The sequence below is a fragment of the Babylonia areolata genome, chromosome 7, assembly GCF_041734735.1.
Source record: "Babylonia areolata isolate BAREFJ2019XMU chromosome 7, ASM4173473v1, whole genome shotgun sequence".
In the NCBI taxonomy this organism is placed as follows: domain Eukaryota; kingdom Metazoa; phylum Mollusca; class Gastropoda; order Neogastropoda; family Buccinidae; genus Babylonia; species Babylonia areolata.
In genome coordinates this window covers 40,443,655-40,462,919 of record NC_134882.1, presented here as the reverse complement: position 1 = coordinate 40,462,919, position 19,265 = coordinate 40,443,655, and the positions used below count along the sequence as shown (strand labels likewise).

At 41.3% G+C, this 19,265-nt stretch overlaps 1 protein-coding gene across 26 annotated transcripts in view; it reads right to left on the bottom strand.

The window, feature by feature from the left end:
- The window catches only part of LOC143284031 (E3 ubiquitin-protein ligase MYCBP2-like), a 151,835-nt gene that overhangs the window by 62,778 nt on the left and 69,792 nt on the right, over nucleotides 1–19,265 (bottom strand). For 20 of the 26 annotated variants that reach the window (XM_076590599.1, XM_076590608.1, XM_076590604.1 and 17 more), the window contains 10 exons: nucleotides 18,494–18,581; nucleotides 17,698–17,926; nucleotides 16,549–16,693; nucleotides 16,158–16,349; nucleotides 9,375–9,546; nucleotides 8,731–8,819; nucleotides 7,525–7,641; nucleotides 6,744–7,038; nucleotides 4,875–4,999; nucleotides 303–567 (listed from right to left, as the gene is read on the bottom strand). In XM_076590599.1, coding sequence (XP_076446714.1) covers nucleotides 303–567; nucleotides 4,875–4,999; nucleotides 6,744–7,038; nucleotides 7,525–7,641; nucleotides 8,731–8,819; nucleotides 9,375–9,546; nucleotides 16,158–16,349; nucleotides 16,549–16,693; nucleotides 17,698–17,926; nucleotides 18,494–18,581 — 1,717 coding nt within the window. The remainder of the gene's footprint in view (nucleotides 1–302; nucleotides 568–4,874; nucleotides 5,000–6,743; nucleotides 7,039–7,524; nucleotides 7,642–8,730; nucleotides 8,820–9,374; nucleotides 9,547–16,157; nucleotides 16,350–16,548; nucleotides 16,694–17,697; nucleotides 17,927–18,493; nucleotides 18,582–19,265) is intronic. The other 6 variants (XM_076590605.1, XM_076590626.1, XM_076590624.1 and 3 more) reach the window with 3 other exon arrangements.

Genomic DNA, 19,265 nt, shown 5'->3' with positions numbered 1-19,265 from the left:
AGGTTCCAACTGTACCATGTACTGAAAAAGAACCCATTACAACCGAAGTGTTATCCTCTGGTGAAAATTCTAAGAAATCCACTCGGATAGGTACACAAATACACATGCATGCGCTCAAGAACTAACAAACATTCTGGGTTATACTGCTTTTCAAGCATCTGCCTTGAATATGTGGTGAAAGTGTAATGGATTTATCAAAATGCATTAACGCCTCCTTGAAAAACTGAAATGGTGGAGGGGAGGGGGGAGGGGGGGGGAATCATGATCTTGAACCGACTTTCTTTCACCATCCATTGCCTCACCTTCAGGATTGCGGTGCCCAAAGGTAGGGAAGGTGGCCGCGTAGTTCTGGAAGTCGTAGCCAGGGGTCCTGACGGTGGAAGGGAGAGTGTTGAAGGAGAAAGGATCATGGGAAGGGGCGGGCAGGTCCGACTCGTGCTGCAGGTAGACCGAGTGGCTGGGGTTGGAGACGAGGGACCAGGCATCGCAGTCCTTGTTCTCCGAGCTGCAGTGCTCGTCGCGGCTGGCTTCATCCAGCTTAACCCACACGCCGTATTTATTGATCACCTGTGGATCAATGTTTACAACACGCCCTCTACACCTTACATCAGCATGCAGCGCGATCCCCTTTCCACACCTGTTAGTCAACCCTCCGGTGACATGTCACTGAGGTTTTAGGGTGTGACAATAGGACAAATATTTGTTCAAATTTGTTTTGGGTAAGATCAAGTACATGAAAAGCATGTCTGTCTCTGAATGAAAACAAATCACACAATACTATCATTTATGACCTGAACTGGCTGAAGACACTTTTGCATCTGTGCATTTCTGCAACTTATCTATTCATAAACAAAAGCACCGAAGAAATCAAATTATGAATCTTAACTATCTTTCTGGTGTGTGTATTTTCTGTGTGTGGTGTGTGTATTTTCTCTGTGTGGTGTGTGTATGTATGTGTGTGCCCCTTCACATTCATGGTTACATGTTTTTTGTTCTAAACACTGTGCAAGCTGTATCTTGTAAGTATTCAGATATTACAAGAATGCAACTGTCATTATATCGAAATCTGAAAGGCCAGGTCTCTTATAACTAAGCAAATCTTGTTAGCGTTCACTAATGTTCCAACTGATCAATGAAAAGTTTTTCCCCTTCATTATCTGTACTGCTCTGACAGAAGCATCAAAGCACATCTTTTGCCCACCTCAGTGATATATAGGCTGCCATACTGAGGTTTATTCTGATAGTCATCCATATTAATAAATATTATGTCTGTTTACAAAAGTATTAAGATTCTGACATGCAGATAGTTTGGCTCTTTAAAGCGGCAACTGGAATTTGACATCAAGTGATCTGATTGTGTGTAAAGTGCCAAAAACAAGACAACTATCATGAAAAAAATTCAGAGCAAGTCACAGTACTATGCCCAATAATCAGACATGTCATAAAAAAAATATGGAGTCCTATTTGAGTCGTACACAGATATGAAACTGCCAGGACAACTCTTGGTAGAGCCTACAGATTAAAAACTGAAGTGAACATGTCCATGAAGTAAAAAAAAAAAAAAAAAAAAAAACCACCCAAAATGTGAAAGAGAACTAGATCCTGATGTGAATTAGTCCATCAAAGAAATAAATCCAGACTGAAAGATCCTAAAATCCAGACTGAAAAATCCTGAAGCTAACTTGATCATCAAGTTCAACAACAACAACAAAAAAAAGGAGAAAAAAACCCCAAAAGACTGGGGAAAATCCTGAAGTGAACTTGTCCATCAGCAAAAACCAACAACAAAAGACATCGAAACCATGTCAGGAAAGAGCAAAAAATAAGAAAGAATGTACAAAGTAATGTTCACCAAATAAAAGAAACACTAGCAACAAATGATGATAGCAAGCACATGGAGGCATCTACTTGAATTTCAAGACTTTATGACAGACCAACACCCAATACAATCTTAAATTGTCCCAACAGCAAGCATGCAGAATACAAGTACAATAGTACTTTTGCAATAAATATATTTGAACTGATGATGGACAAATACAAGTGATACAGACACCCTGAAAAGCCTTTTATCGAAATGTTCTGCATCACCCAAAAAGAGACTGCTTCTTTACAGAGTGGCAGATCTTTATATATATATATATATATATCTTTTTTTCTTTTTTTTTAACAGAGAAATATTTTCTAAAAACCTTTTAACAACATACAAATAAATCAGAATAGCAGATTTCTCTCATATGTTTTTACAAAGAAGATTCAATTCTTTTTCTTAAATACTAAATTTCAGGTTTTCATAGAGAGATACAGTGTAGTGGTTAAACTTTAAACAATGTATGACTTTCCAAATACAATGAAATAAACTTTCATGTTTTTAATGATTATGTGTGATATTCAGACAAACTGTAAAGTACTTATACTTTTTAACAATGTATGACTTTCAGAATAAACTAAAAAGATAAACTTTTATGTTTTTAAAATGATTATGTAGGACATTCAGTCAAACTGTGATGATGTAACTTTTGTATGTCTGACTTGTGCACTGCAGTGTCTATCACTGACAGCATCTATGAACTAAATGAAGCACACACAGTCTGTATTAAGCAGGTCCTAAGATTTGGGGGACAACCTCTTGACATGCCACTGAAAAGCCAACCCCAAAACACTGACATGCGGTCATGTACAACCATTCAACCTCTACATTAAGAACACAAAATAATTTCTGCCCAGTTAAATTTGGTGGTTAGAAAGTGTGCAGCTGATGACACACAATGAGTGTGAGCAAATACCAGGACCCCAGCTCCATAGTACTTAGACCTTCAAGAGCGAAATCTAACAGGTTGTTAAAACTCTACTTGGTACTACATGTTAGCAAATAGGTCAGTCAGGATAGTCAGGATTAAGACTTAAGCACCAGCAAAAAGGTCAAACTGGAAGAATTAGCTGGGTTAATTCTATAAAAGTGGGAGCAAAAATATAAGAACTACTGAGGGTTAACTGGATAAAGATTTATAAAGTCTGAGGAAAGGGATAAATACTATTAAAATAGTTAAACTGAGGTAAAAATCAAAGGAAAAAAAGCATAAAATGTTATCACATATTTCAAAAAAAAAAGAAGAAGAAAAAAACAGAATATATTAAGTAATTCCAAACCATTTGAGCAAAATTCCAAACATTAGATAAATACATTTGTTCAAGAAAAAAGCAAACAAATGACCAAGGATAGTTTGAAATGGAGTGCAACAAACTTCATTCCACTGTACAAGCTAGTGAACAATTACTATTTCAACTAATGGGTGTAAAAAAAATGTCACTCATACAAAATCAAAAAACTCCAAAGCCCTTTTTATCATGCTCACACACATACAAGCATGTACCTGTGTGCATGCACTCATGCACAAACTCACTCTCACACTTTAATTAAAACACACAGAAAGTTCAAATAATGGAACTGAAGGACACAAAACATGTTCAACAGAGGCCTCTATGAAGCATAGTGGACTGATACGTCTCTGCACCTATCTTTCTGCCTGGTGTTGCCTATGTATCAGTCTATCCTGAACACCTCTGTTGACTTCACTACCACAATGCCTAGTTTACCAAGTCACCGACAAAGATATATATATATATATATTTGTATTTGTATTTCTTTTCATCACAACAGATTTCTCTGTGTGAAATTCGGGCTGCTCTCCCCAGGGAAAGCGCGTCGCTACACTATAACGCCGCCCATGTTTTTGGGTTTTTTTTTCCTGCGTGCAGTTTTATTTGTTTTTCCTATCGAAGTGGTCTTTTCTACAGAAATTTGTCAGGAACAAACCCTTTTGTTGCCGTGGGTTCATTTACGTGTACTAAGTGCATGCTGCACACGGGACCTCGGTTTATCATCTCATCCGATTGACATTTTTCGTTTGTGGGCTGCAACCCCCACATTCACTTGTACAAGTAGGCTTTTATATATATGACCTTTTTTTTTTTTATCATGCCATGTAGGACAGCCATACCGTTTTCAGAAATATGCCTATTAGATATGTTATTGTTACCATAACCCACCAAAGGCTGACATGGATTACAGGATCTTTAACATTTATATTTAATCATCTGCATATGTACACGTTCAGGGGGTTCAGGCACTAGCAGGTCTGCACATGTTGAACTGGGAGATAGGGAAAATCTCCACCCTTAACCCACTCCAGTGTGCCAAAACCAAAGATCAAACTCAGGAAACTCGGGCGACAATCTAGCACTCTAAACCATTCAGCCACAGCACCCACAAGAGATAAGTCGTTACATGTTGGGTCCCTGTCAGGACAGGTACCCTATGTGGTGTCAGTGACACCTGGCAGGTTTTGTTTCTGTATGGTCACGGATATCTAAACAGTTATAATTAATGTCAACACAAGTTGTGCTAGCCCTTCTTATCTTCAGTTCTTAAATACAAGTGAACCATGTTGACATGTTGAGAGAGGGAGAGAGAGAGAGAGAGAGAGAGAGAGAGAGAGAGAGAGAGAGAGAGAGTGTGTGTGTGTGTTAGTGTACAGTGTGTGTGTATATGTATGTGAGTGTGTCAGTGTGTGTGTGTGTGTGTGTGTGCGTGTGTGTTTGTGTGTATGTGCATCTGTGTGTGTATGAGCATATGTGTGTGTGTGTTCTTCTTAGTATATACTGTGTGTATACTGTGTGTGTGTGTGTGTGTGTAGATGCGTGCATGCACTCGTGCACACATTTAAGAACAAGGCCGGGTGTGTATGAATTTTGTGCAAAGCCCATGATTTATGCCTGACCATAAAACATTCACCTGAACAAATTTCCCACAAAACCTACCACTTGGAAATGTGTTTAAAAAAAAAAAAAAACCCAAAAAACACCTCAATACTTACACTCTCAGTGGCCACAATCTTCATTCCCTTGTTCAGAATGCCAATGGGAGAGCCAGTCATGCTGGGATATGAACGAATGTTGTGTCCATAGATCCCACAGTTCACCACTTGGTACACGCCTGGTCCTGAAAAGGTATTTTCCTCCCTAATATTATGGCAAAATGGGCACTGCATAAGCACGCAGAAGGGAGGTAATATACTAGGGGAGGTCACTTGCCACAACTTCTATCAATTTCATGGGGGTAGTAGTTTGCACAGGTCAAGACTTAGACCCCTGCATGGTATTGTATATGCAACTGAATCATAGTTCATACTAAAACTGAGAAATGGGGGTCACACATACACAGGTCCTGAATTTACAGTTAACATGAAAACTGAGACAGAACCAGAGAAATAACAAAGACACACAAACTCAAATATCATACGCACTGGCCACACTTACCCAACCATGCTCATTTTCATTGTAGAAATCAATCATACAGAAAAATACAAAGTATATATGAAGTAGGTGTACACAAACACACAAGCACACACACTCACATGCCTCACCTGTTGACAGATAAATCTTTCATAAAATTTAATCACACAAAGTTGTCATAATCTTCCCACAAAACTATGTGAACTAATGCATGTACAAAAGCATACAAGTCCCTCATCACACCAATATCAGCATTCTGTCCTGTGCAAATAGAACACCTCCTCACCTTTATACACTGATATCACAGCCCATTCAAAATGTAAAGTACCCTTCCATGTAAAATATGCTAAACTGCGCTGTACAATTAAAAAACCGAGGTTTAAAACATGCATTTAAACACTAAAAGGAAAATCTATGCATAACCCTGCATAAGCTTTAACATAATTCAATCAAACCTTTTCCCTCACCCTTTATGTACCAACATAACCCTTTAAATACTGCTATCACACACCTGCCCAGAACCAGTCTATCCACCCTCTTTCTCCACTTTATATCACTGCCCTACTCTTTGTCAATCAAATATCTGCTCTACCCTTTATATACTGATATCACTGCCCTACCCTTTGTCAATCAAATATCTGCCCCACCCTTTATATACTGATATCACTGCCCTACTCTTTGTCAATCAAACCTTTGCCCCACCCTTTATATACTGATATCACTGCCCTACTCTTTGTCAATCAAACCTTTGCCCCACCCTTTATATACTGATATCACTGCCCTACCCTTTGTCAATCAAATATCTGCTCTACGCTTTATATACTGATATCACTGCCCTACTCTTTGTCAATCAAACCTCTGCCCCACCCTTTATATACTGATATCACAGCCCTATACTGATATCACTGCCCTTCTCTTTGTCAATCAAACCTCTGCCTTAAAATACTGATATCACAGCCCTATACTGATATCACTGCCCTTCTCTTTGTCAATCAAACCTCTGCCCCACCCTTAAAATACTGATATCACAGCCCTATACTGATATCACTACCCTTCTCTTTGTCAATCAAACCTCTGCCCCACCCTTAAAATACTGATATCACAGCCCATATACTGGTATCACAGCCCTACCATGAAACATTCAGATGAGACGATAAACTGCCTTCTAGTGTGTAGCATGCACTCAGTGCACATAAAAGAACCCACGGCAACAAAAGGGTTGTCCATGGCAAAAATTCTGCAAATTTTTTTTATTTTAATTTTAAATCCACTGTGATAGGAAAATCCACCTGCAAGCAGAAGAAGAAAAAAAAAAGTGTGGTGGTGCTGCACTGTAGCAGCAACATTTTCTGCCCTGGGAGGGAAAAGCAACCCCCAGAACTTCCCACACAGAAAGAAATCTGTTGTGACAAAGGAGAAAATGCAATACAATACACTACCAGTCTACCCACCTCTCCACACCGACACTAGCCCCCTACCCTTCGGAGCGGTGGCGGCCCCACGGATGTACTCGGGCAGTTTCCTGGCCAGCTGCTCCTTGACCATCTCGTCCACGATGGACCGGGGCTCCTCCACGGGTGCCAGCAGGGTCTTGCCCAGGTGCTGGTTGTACTGCAGGCACCACGCCTCTGGCATGGCCGGCAGACCCAGGTTGCCGCTCGCCGCCCCCGCCCCCACCAGCCCCTCACACCACTCCCGCATGCTCTCGGGGCTCAGGCGTAGCCACACGCCGTCGTCGTTGTGGACCTGGGATTGTTCATGAATGTAGAGATGATGGGATGTTCAGGAGTATAGTGATGGGATGGTCATGAGTGTTGTGGTGGGATGGTCATACGTATAGCTACTATAGTGTGTTCATTTATACAGCCAACGGATGTCCATGAATATAGCCATGGGATGATCATGAATATGGCCATCAGATGGTCATGAATATAATGGGATGTCATGGGCATGAATATAATAATGGTATGTTCATGAACACAACAATGGGATGTTCATGAACAATGTGTACATTATATTCACATTAAAAACAATCCAAAATGAGCATGAAAATGATAAACATTGTTAACACGTGCACTCAAATTTACTCATCAATCAGTCATCAGTCACCTGCAGGCAAAAATGCCTATCATCAAAAGAATGACTTGACGATGCTTAGCAAGTGTTTTAGAGTACATGTTCACTTAAATCTGCACTGAACATGGTTCCTTACAGGACAGGCTGTCCTCTTACCTCCTCCAGAAAGGAGATGACTCCCTCAGGTTTGATGACACCCAGCTGTTCACTCTGCAGTGAGGGGTGCGATCGCACTCTCAGGCCAGCACTGTACTTGGCCACAAACTTGCGCATCTGAAGATGATTTGGGAAGGAGCACGTGAGCGTGTGAGAGAAACTTCAGAAAGTGACTATCACTCTGACCGTGTACCTCAGCCGTATAAAGTAATTCCATATAAAATAGTTTTTGTGTGTGAGATGTGGAGAGGAAATTGGTAGTGTTTTGTGGCATATGTGTGGCATAACACGGCATGGTGTGGTGTGATATGGTGTGGTATAGTACAGTATTGGTGCAGAATGATGTGGTATGGCATCATGTGGCATCGTTTGGCTTGGCACAGTGTGGAATGACTTAGTGTAGTATGGTGTGGTATGGCATGGTATGGTAAGGGGTGGTGTGGGATCTGGGTAGGATGGTGTGGCATGGTATGTGGTGTGGTGTGGTGTGGTGCAGTATGGCTTGTCATGGTGTGGTGTGGCATGTGTTGAAGAGCAGCGAGTCATTCTGTGATTTCAGAGTGGTACAGTGTGTTGAGTGTGGTGCAAACCACAGCAATGATGACAGTGACACATACAATACACACACAGTGACATACACACCTTTGTGCCCCCAAATGCACACACCCAGTTCCACACCCCTGTTCTAACAATGCAAGAACACACACACACACACACAAGCACACACCCAGTTCCACACCCCTATTCTAACAATGCAAGAACACACACACACACACACAAGCACACACCCAGTTCCACACCCCTGTTCTAACAATGCAAGAACACACACACACACACACACACACACAAGCACACACCCAGTTCCACACCCCTGTTCTAACAATGCAAGAACACACACACACACACACACACACACACACACACAAGCACACACCCAGTTCCACACCCCTATTCTGACAATGCAAGAACACATACACACACACACACACACAAGCACACACCCAGTTCCACACCCCTGTTCTAACAATGCAAGAACACACACACACACACACACACACACACAAGCACACTCACTCACACACGCACACACAAGCACACACCCACTTCCACACCCCTGTTATAACAATGCAAGAACATGCACAGACACACACACAAGCACACACACTCACTCACACACACACACAAGCACTCACACACACACGATACCTTGTTGGGAGGGTGTGACTTCTTCACATTCTGCACAGGTGGAGGGGCCCCCTGAGGTGGTTCCTTCACCTCCACCTTGTAGGGTTCACCTGCCATGCACACACCAGGAGGTGAACACTCCTACAAATCCTAGCAATATGTACACCCCCAGAGTAGGTGTGTCGTACCTGACAATGTGCATATTTATTTTGTTGTCTGTGTGTTCATGAGAGTGCACTTGTATACTGTTGTGGGTGTATGTGAATGGATAATTGTAATGTTATGCATAAAAGTCTGTCCACATTTGTTTGAAAATGTGTACAACGTGTACTTACACATCCTTCCCCATAATAATCTGATGCAGTGTGTACAGGAAAGCTATCTGTGTTTGTGTTTTATACATTTTTCTATGTACTGTGTAGTGTATGTGTGTGCAAGTATGGTGTGAGTGTATGTGTGTCCAACTGTTTGTGCTTGTGAACACACATGCACTCTCCGATGTCAAGAGTATACAGGTTCAAGATATGCATCAGTAATACAGACACAACCACAAGATACATCAATACTACACATACACCCACAAGCTGCATTAATACTACACCAACACCCACAAGAAGCGATCAAAACCACACCTACACCCACAAACCCTGCGACTGGAGACTCACCGGCGTCAAAGCCATCGATGACGACGTGGATGTTGTAGTACCCGACACACCCAGGGGTCCAGTTGGCTGTCAGTGTGCCGTCGGTGTTCGCTCTCACCAGCATGTTCTCACTGGGCCGAGGCACTGTGGGGGCCGCAAAGCGAAGCTCCTCAAAGGAGTAGTTCTCATAGGCCTGGTGACAGTTTGAAGACTCAAGTGAAATCCATGTACCTCATGCTGCTCTATAATGCAGTGAAAACTCATCTTGAATCAATGTACCTCATGCTGCTCTACAATGCAGTGAAAACTCATCTTGAATCAATGTAATGCTGCTCTACAATGCAGTGAAAACTCATCTTGAATCAATGTACCTCATACTGCTCTACAATGCAGTGAAAACTCATCTCAAATCAATGCACCTCATACTGCTATAAAATGCAGTGAAAACTCATCTTGAATCAATGTACCTCATACTGCTCCACAATGCAGTGAAAACTCATCTCAAATCAATGTACCTCATTCTGCTCTACAATGCAGTGAAAACTCATCTCAAATCAATGTACCTCATACTGCTCTACAATGCAGTGAAAACTCATCTTGAATCAATGTACCTCATGCTGCTATAAAATGCAATGAAAACTTAAGTAAAACTGATGCACCTCATACTGCTATAAAAAGCAATGAAAACTCATGTGAAATTGATGGACCTCATATTGCAGATTAAACCTTTCTTCTTTTAATTCTGAAAGAAAAAGTGACACACACAGAAGTAAATAAAGCTGTATCATAATGTCTTTCCAACATCCTAATGACAGAGAAGAAAGTATAAATTCATACAAAAAGAAAGCACCAATGAACACATTTTCAGTGTAGTTCTCACACACATTCCTCTTCATCACCATGTACTCCGTAGGTTTGCCGATTCATTTTGTGGCCTTTCTAAATTTCCGGTTCCAACAGAATTCTGACATGTCTTATGAAATCAACAGCATACTATTTTTCCCCACCGGAAAGGCCACTTATTTTTCTTATTTTTGTAACAAGACAACATTTCTGTTGGTTTTCTGGAACAAATATGGATAAATTGGGAGAGTAGGCATGTGTGCTAAATTGAGAGAAGTGAGAGAGAAACAAGTACTAAAGACAAGGTACAAAGAGAGAGGAATAGGGACAAAAACCACTGCGCACAACCACAGCTCTCATCACTGTATTGTATGGACTTGTATTGTATCACTCTTTTGTCACAACAGATTGCTCAGTGTGAGATCCAGCCTGCTCTCACCAAGGACAGCGTGTCAATACAGTGCTGCCCCACGCTTTTGTTTCTGCCTGCAAGTGTATTTGTTTTCCTATCAAAGTGGATTTTTCTACAGAAATCGGCCATGGACAACCCTTTTGTTGCTGTGGGTTCTTTCACATGCTGCACATGGAACCTCAGTTTATCGTCTCATCCGAATGACCAGCATCCAGATTCACCACTCAAAGTCAACTGGCAAGTGTGGGATTCTATCCCATGCACTTCTCTATAGCACTAGAACACCACTCCACTGACCAGAGATGCCAGCCCCTGTCAACTGTTTGAAGGAACAATCAGGAAATTTGGTAGGAACATTTTGAAATTGGTAGTAACACTGAACACTGAACACTGAACACTTTAATGTCAATAGCTTTACAGCCCTAATGACATGGGGGTTCATAATACAAATAACAACATGCATCAATAGTAATAATATTGATGAAAACCAAAACCAAAACGAAATCAATCAATCTGTGCAACAAAGTGCAGTTCGACCATCCATTCAAAGTAATGGCATGTAGTGAGAAATAAAAACAAAAACAAATATAAATGTATAACATAAATATTTTCCATATGAGAGTGACAACACAGATTTCACTTTTCACAATGAGCAACACCTGATACTATTTTATTATTGTTGAGTTTTTTTTCGTCGCATGTTATTCGCTTCTGCAATATATTTTGCAAGTGACTGTAGTGAAGTTTCCTGATTTAAATTAAGCACTCCAAAAATATCTTCATACTTTGCTGAATTTGTTTTAAATACAACACATTTTTCTCGAATATCGTCATAAGCTTTACAACTAAACAAAAAATGTAACTCATCCTCCCTTGAATGACCGCACATCGGACAAGGGGAGAGTAACGAGGGCTCAGTCTGAAACCACTTTTCATAAGCATTCAAACCAATCGTTCTCGTTCTAAATCTGGCGAGACTTGTTCGGTGCCACTTGTTTGTCACGACTGTGATATATTTTTCTGTTTGAAATATACTTTTAAAACTATAAAACCATCTATATTTCTCAGTGCTTTCCATTTTACAGTGCCAATTCTGTTTATATGAAGCAATTAGCCTATCTTTGAATTCTGAAACAAATCCTTCTACACATCCAACTCCCTGACACATCCACACAATCCCAAATCCATTTACAGTTAATGTCTTCTTTACAAAATATACCCAGTTTTCCTTCCCTCTCTCATGTTCATTTACTAACATTTCATACGCCTGCTTACATAATCTCGATGTGGGTAGCCTTATTAATTTTAACCAATATTTTATACATTTCACACATGATTTAATGTATAATGGGTATCTACCACTTTCTCCATATAATACAGTATTTGAAGCATGTAATGGAGCATTTAAAAAACGTTTAATAGCTAATGTATGTACTTTTTCTAAATCTTTGTTATCAGAAAGTCCCCAAATTTCGGCACTGTATGTTATCATTGGTTCTATTTGAGTATCAAAAAGTTTCCAAAATATATATGAATCTATCGAGCCTAACTTACGTAAACACCTTAAGGCCAGACACGGTAGTGAAATTTTGACCAAATCATGATTTTTTATGATTTTCGTTTTTTCGCATAATTTGCTTCTTCAACATCTAATCTTTATAGTCATTTTCATATTTTGTACTAAATCGGTCGCAAAAGGTGTTATATTTGCAAATGAAAGTTGCTTCCTGATGTTGATTTTGTCTGAATTTTTCAAACATCGTCCAAAAGTGTTGATTTTACACCTTAGCAACGTATACTTTCATTTCCCGAAGCCTATCATATCGCATATCAACAGAAACAGCGTCATCTTGTGAATGCACAGACCCAGTTCTTTTAGTTGTTGAAACGGACTATAAAACACTGCGAGCGATTTTCCACACACACTGTATCGCGCGAACTTTCCCGAGTTTTCCCAAATAAGGGCATAGAGTACTATGACTGTGCAGTTTCATTGATGAGACTGACACCAGTGGAAATTTTAGCCAATCAGATTTCATTCCGCTGGGCTCAGCCAGCCTTCGGGCACGCTCGGCTCCCTCCGTCGAGAAGCCAAAATGGCCGTCCAATAACAACAACATGCTGACATGAAAGTGTTTTTTCTCGTCAATTGTTGATTATTTTGCCAGCTAAGACATCTCCTGGATTCATCATGCCTCGGCATCAGCAAGGAAAGAGACGACTGCACTTGATAGCTGCTGCAAAAGCAAATTGAGCCAAATATGATGCGGCAGCGACTGAAAGCGTGGCTTCGAAGAAACCTTCGACATCAGACTCGGATAAAAGTGCGTCGAGAAGAAAGATCGAAATCATGAAACCTGTCGCATATAATGGTGAGGTGGAAGACCAGAACTGGACTTTGCTACACGTTTTCCAGCTGACCAGACTGATGAGTGACCTGAGTTGCCCAGAGTGCGGAGAAACGGGACTGTCAGTCAGTGTCCGAGAGAGGGAGAAAGCTGGTTTTGCGGCAAAGCTTGCCATGTGCTGCGATGGTTGTAGTTATGAAAAGTGCGAATTCTCATCCCCACGAACTGGATTCAATGACAAAAAGAATACAGGTTTTGAAGTAAACAACAGGATGACCATGCTGAGCCATGAACTGGGAGGCAGCTACACTGCTCTTCAAACCTTCAGCACTGTCATGGGAATACCACAGGCATGCATTTGAAAACTTTCCAGGCCCATGACAAGAAAGTAACAGGTATGTTTGTGAGGTTTTTTTGATGGTTAAAAAAATCTTTATCTTTAACTGTGCAGTACAAATACACACAAGTGTGCACACATCCCTGCACTGATAACCACTAGTGAAACATTACACTGTCAACCACTGAATCAGTCACTCAGGCAAAGTTTTGCTTGTTCAGTCTTGACTATGATCCATGTGTGTGTGTGTGTGTGTGTGTGTGTGTGTGTGTGTGTGTGTTTGTGTGTGTGTGTGTGTGTGTGTGGTGTGTGTGTGTGTGTGTGTGTGTGTGTGTGTTCATGAATGGGTGAATGCATGTATATCAGTTATGTGTGTAAATTATGCACAGTGTGTGTGTGTGTGTGTGTGTTTCATTGCAATATTATAATATATTTATGTATGTGTATATGTGTATGTGTGTGTGTGATATTTAGACTCATCACCTGAGGAAGGAAAGTAAACTATGTAAATGATATAGTTGTGAGCACAGCACAAATATCTCACAAACATTATGCATTTTTCAGCTGCTGAAATTGAATCAGGGTCAACACTCTTAGAACGCACAGCAGCTACAATCCAGCAGGCGTATGCAGAGACCGATGAAGACCTGCAGGGGGCACTGGATAAAGGTGAAAATCCAGTCATCAATATCAGTGTTTCATATGATGGAACATGGCAAAAGAGAAGATTCACATCACTGTATGGTACGTCACCCTACGACGTCTCAACAACCGAGAGGAGGAGGCCAGGGATCCAGATGCCTACCAAGCAGGAGGACACTAGCTTGTAAGTACCCCCTTCCACTGTGCTCTCCAAAACTGCTCTCATATCAGGAGTATGGGAAAGCCAGACCACTGGAATGTGTCTGCCAATCTGTGTAAACCATTTCACGTTCTTTGTGAATTTGTCATCATGTGAGCTGTGAAATGGATTATTATTGGCCACAAAACACTTCAATTTCAACTTCTTCTCTTACCTGGTGGTTGCTGTGCTGTGGATTGACATGCTGGGTGAGTAAGTTGTACTCTTTTACCACTTGTGCTAAACAACACTCAGCCAGTAAGTTTCTGTTCTTCTTTCTCCGTTTTCTGGGTTTTCTGTTTTTCGCACTCTACGCACATTTCAAATGGCTAAAACTTTCACAAAAATAAACACAGAGCCTTAAAATTTGGCATGGTGCTTCTTTAAAGTATGGTGCTTAAAAGTACGCATTGCTTTTTTGAAACAAAATGTATAGTTATGTTTTATTTGAATTTTATTTAGAACAATCGGTGCAATATAACTGCGTTGACAAAAAAAAATTCTCAAAAATATAAATTTGTCATTACATCAAAAAGCTATCCGTACTTTTATAGATATTAACATTCCTAAATTAGATCAGAAAACAGATTTTGGCTAAGTGCAATTGAAAAAAAGCCTTAGGCTTTTAAAAATGTTTGTTTGGCAGCCATCTTGGACTGTTTCCATGGCAACCGGAGGTCCAAACACCAAAAAAAGAATAGTTTTGAACTTCCCAGTAAATATACTTTCAAAGTGTAATACATTTTAAATTAAGGCAACAAACACCTCTGATATGAAATTTACTGTAGTGTCTGGCCTTAAGATTTCTATAACCCCCTTCTTCCCCTTTCTACAAATTTCTGCTACTGTCCTTGTCAAACTCAGCTTAGTTGTAAAAATCATACCAAGATACTTATAAGCATTAGTTACCTTCACTTCATCAGTTCCATAGTGCCATTTTTCATATCTAGATAAGTAACCACCTTTTCTAAACACAACTACATTTGTTTTCTCAAGATTAACTTTTAAAAATAATCTATCTGCTGGTAGTAACACTCGGACCCTGAGACACATCAGCAAATGTACATTTTATCTACAAAACATATAAACACTTGGGCCAACCTGAAACTCAGTGTTACTGCTACAATTAAACTGATTGGACCAATTAATTCCCTTTCAATGTCAACAGGCACGTGATTAGCTGAACATCATCACATGAGACCAAGGTTAGTAATGACTGCCCTGGCCTCGTGATCAATAGGTCTAGAGTGTCTGGGTAATGTTATGACAGGAAAGTATGTGACCACGCTGTGTGGTCGAAAATGAACTCGTCAGATTAATTTTGACATTGGCATGACATCGGAACAAACTGCAATCGAGCGTAACAAAATACGGGGAAATTGTAACAGCTGGCATCTGTGAATGACTGACCTTCATGACAGTGATGACATGAAACACGTCTAAAGCACTAGAACACCACTCCAGTCTCTTACCTTCATGACAGTGATGGTGTGGAACACATCTAAAGCACTACAACACCACTGCAGTCACTGACCTTCATGACAGTGATGACATGAACACATCTAAAGCACTAGAACACCACTGCAGTCACTGACCTTCATGACAGTGATGGCGGGGAACACGTCTGAAGCACTAGAACACCACTCCAGTGACTGACCTTCATGACAGTGATGGCGGGGAACACGTCTGAAGCACTAGAACACCACTCCAGTCACTGACCTTCATGACAGTGATGACATGGAACACGTCTAAAGCACTAGAACACCACTCCAGTGACTGACCATGACAGTGATGACATGGAACACGTCAAAAGCACTAGAACACCACTCCAGTGACTGACCATGACAATGATGACATGGAACACGTCAAAAGCACTAGAACACCACTCCAGTGACTGACCTTCATGACAGTGATGGCGTGGAACACGTCTAAAGCACTAGAACACCACTCCAGTGACTGACCTTCATGACAGTGATGACATGGAACACGTCTAAAGCACTAGAACACCACTCCAGTCACTGACCTTCATGACAGTGATGGCGTGGAACACGTCCTTCCTGTCCTTCACGGTCACCTCGTACGGAACGTCCAGCTGGGGGGCCGGCAGTCCCCCGAACGTCATATCCCCGTCGTCAGGGCGACTCAGACGCCGCATCTTCTTCAGGTCGTCACCAAAGTTCTCCTTGCGATCCACAGGCACAGCTCTCACCTCCACCTTGTGATCAAGTAGGACATTTTTTTGGATTACTTAACTATATACTACTTTCACCTTGACCCTGTAATCAAGGGGGAACTTTTTTCTATATATACTGAATTATACACTACACATGCACACACACACACACCTACCCCCCTGACACACACACAATATATATATATATATTTATATCTCCCTCTCTATATATAGGACTGACCTTGAGGTTGGGCACATGGACCAGCTGGCCATACTGGTCACGGGTCAGGATGGTGACGATGGCCGGCCAGTTACACTTCAGGTCCTCCACGTTGCACACTATCTCACAGTTCTTTGGGTCCAGGTATGAGTCTGGCTGTAGCCACCTGTAAAGAATGGTCACGACATGATGTTGGTGAGTTGTGGGTTTGGGTAGAATGAGAAAGGAAAAGAAACATGAGACAGAATAAGACACAGAGAGAGAGAGAGAGAGAGAGAGAGAGAGAGAGAGAAAGAGAGAGTGTGTGTGCGTGTGCGTGTACGTGCGTGTGTGCACAAGCACATATGCATGAATGGGGACATAGTTTGCTGGTGCAGGCATGTCTGTGTGTGTGTTTTGTGTCTATCTGTGTATGTGAGTGTGCTGAGCTGTTCAAATACAACATGTATGCATTTCTTTTCGTAAAAGAAACAAGCTATCTTCAGTTAGTATGCCTGTATAAACACACGTGAGTACAAATTTGTCATGGTAAGTGTCCATGTTTATTTTTTCTGTTTGTTTGGGAGGGGGAGAGGGATAGCTTTTTCCCCCTTCTTTTACAACCTTCACATAAAAGACAGATTCTACAAAGTAGGGAATCCATCCTTCAAGAATTATGGTTCAGTTTCAAGAAGCCGTCAAAGCTTGTGGACTGATCCATGTATACAACACCATACCTGCTGTTAAAAATAAAAATTCCGGGGGGTGTTCAAAAATAGGAGCAGATGCCTGACATTTGCATAAACCCCATGTGCTGATCAGGCCTGGAGAGCCTACCCAAGGTTTGTGGAATACATGAATGCAGAAACCAAATAATCAGTCAAAATAAACAAATAAGAAAATAATCAAAACATAGTCAAGTAAAAGGTATGCAGGGGCCAAATGATAGGAATAAAACAAAAACAAAAAAAAGGGCTACTCTCAGTGAGAGACAAATAAGTTAATACATTACAATACAGTCAAGTAAAAGATAATTATGCAGAGGCCATAGAAAAAACAACAACAACAAAGGTCTACGCTCAATGAACTCTCACACATCCACAACACTAACTCAGAGAGCCCATAAACACAACGGCTGACAAAAACAAAAAAAACAACAACACAAAACAACAAAGAAGAGAAGTCCCTCACTTGGCCAGCCTCCCCCCACTGGTGCCGGCAGTGCAGGCCACAAAGTCCTTGAGAAAGGCGCGCTCGTTGGACTGCCAGCAGAAGGGCAGGTTGCCCTCCAGGGCCTGCATGATGGTTGGGGGGTGGGACAGGGCGAACCCTTTGCCCAGCAGCTGGGAGTGTGCCTCAAACACCATCTGGGCACCCTCCTCTATCAGGTCCAGGTCCTCCTCCATCTCCTCCATCGTCACTAAGGGGGGCACAGGGAGGGAGAAACACCAGGGTGGTAACAGTAAACACCAAATATAATTATTATCACTTACTAATCCAGCACAGAGGAAACTTTTGTGTCTGCTAAAAGCCAGTGATCAGAAAACACACACACACACACACACACATACACACACACAAAGTGGCACCATTATTAACAGAACACTGGTTACAATGCTGTGGCACTTTTCTGCTTATGTTTATGAGACACTGGTTACATTTTCCATCATGGCATAACACTAACAAACAATCTCACAATGGTAACAGTCACAAAATTCTGTTGTTTCTTCAGTCAGGTTTTTCCATCACAATCTGCTTCATGCACTTAAGTGTGCACATACGCCCACAACAGTCTTTTATCACATTAAAACACATACACATAACGATCGCCAACATCTCACAACCACCGCCAACATCCCTTCCTCCTCCTCCAACCCACCACATACAACCCTCTTTCCCGCATACAACCAGCAATATCTTGAAAATGCCCAACGTTTTTAACAATGGATAAAGCTGTGCTAGGGAGGAGACAGGTGGTGAGGTTTACCTGGAGGCAGGGGGATGTCTCTCCTCATCAGGGAAGCAGAGCACATGCCTCCCAGATAGGTCAGCTCCTTCTCCAGCAGCAGCACATTCTGTAACACATCGTGTGACACTTTTTCTGTAACACATCGTCTGACACTTCTGTACGACTCTATCTGTAACACATCATGTAACACTTCTGTGTGACTCTGTAACACATCGTGTGACACTCTTTCTGTAACACATCATATGACACTTCTGTATGACTCTTTCTGTAACACATGGTTTGACACTTCTGTATGACTCTTTCTGTAAACATCGTGTGACACTCTTTCTGTCACACATTGTGTGACACTCTATCTGTAACACATTGTATGACACTTCTGTATGACTTTCTGTAACACATCATGTGACACTTCTGTATGACTCTTTCTGTAACACACCATGTGACACTGTCTGTAACACACCATGTGACACTGTCTGTAACACATCATGTGACACTTTTTCTGTAACACATCATGTGACACTTCTGCATGACTCTTTCTGTAACACATGGTTTGACATTTCTGTATGACTTTTTCTGTAAACATCGTGTGACACTCTTTCTGCAACACATTGTGTGACACTCCATCTGTGACACATTGTGTGACACTTCTGTATGACTCTTTCTGTAACACACCATGTGACACTGCCTGTAACACATCATGTGACACTCTTTCTGTAACACATGGTGTGACACTTCTGTATGACTCTTTCTGTAACACATGGTGTGACACTTCTGTACGACTCTTTCTGTA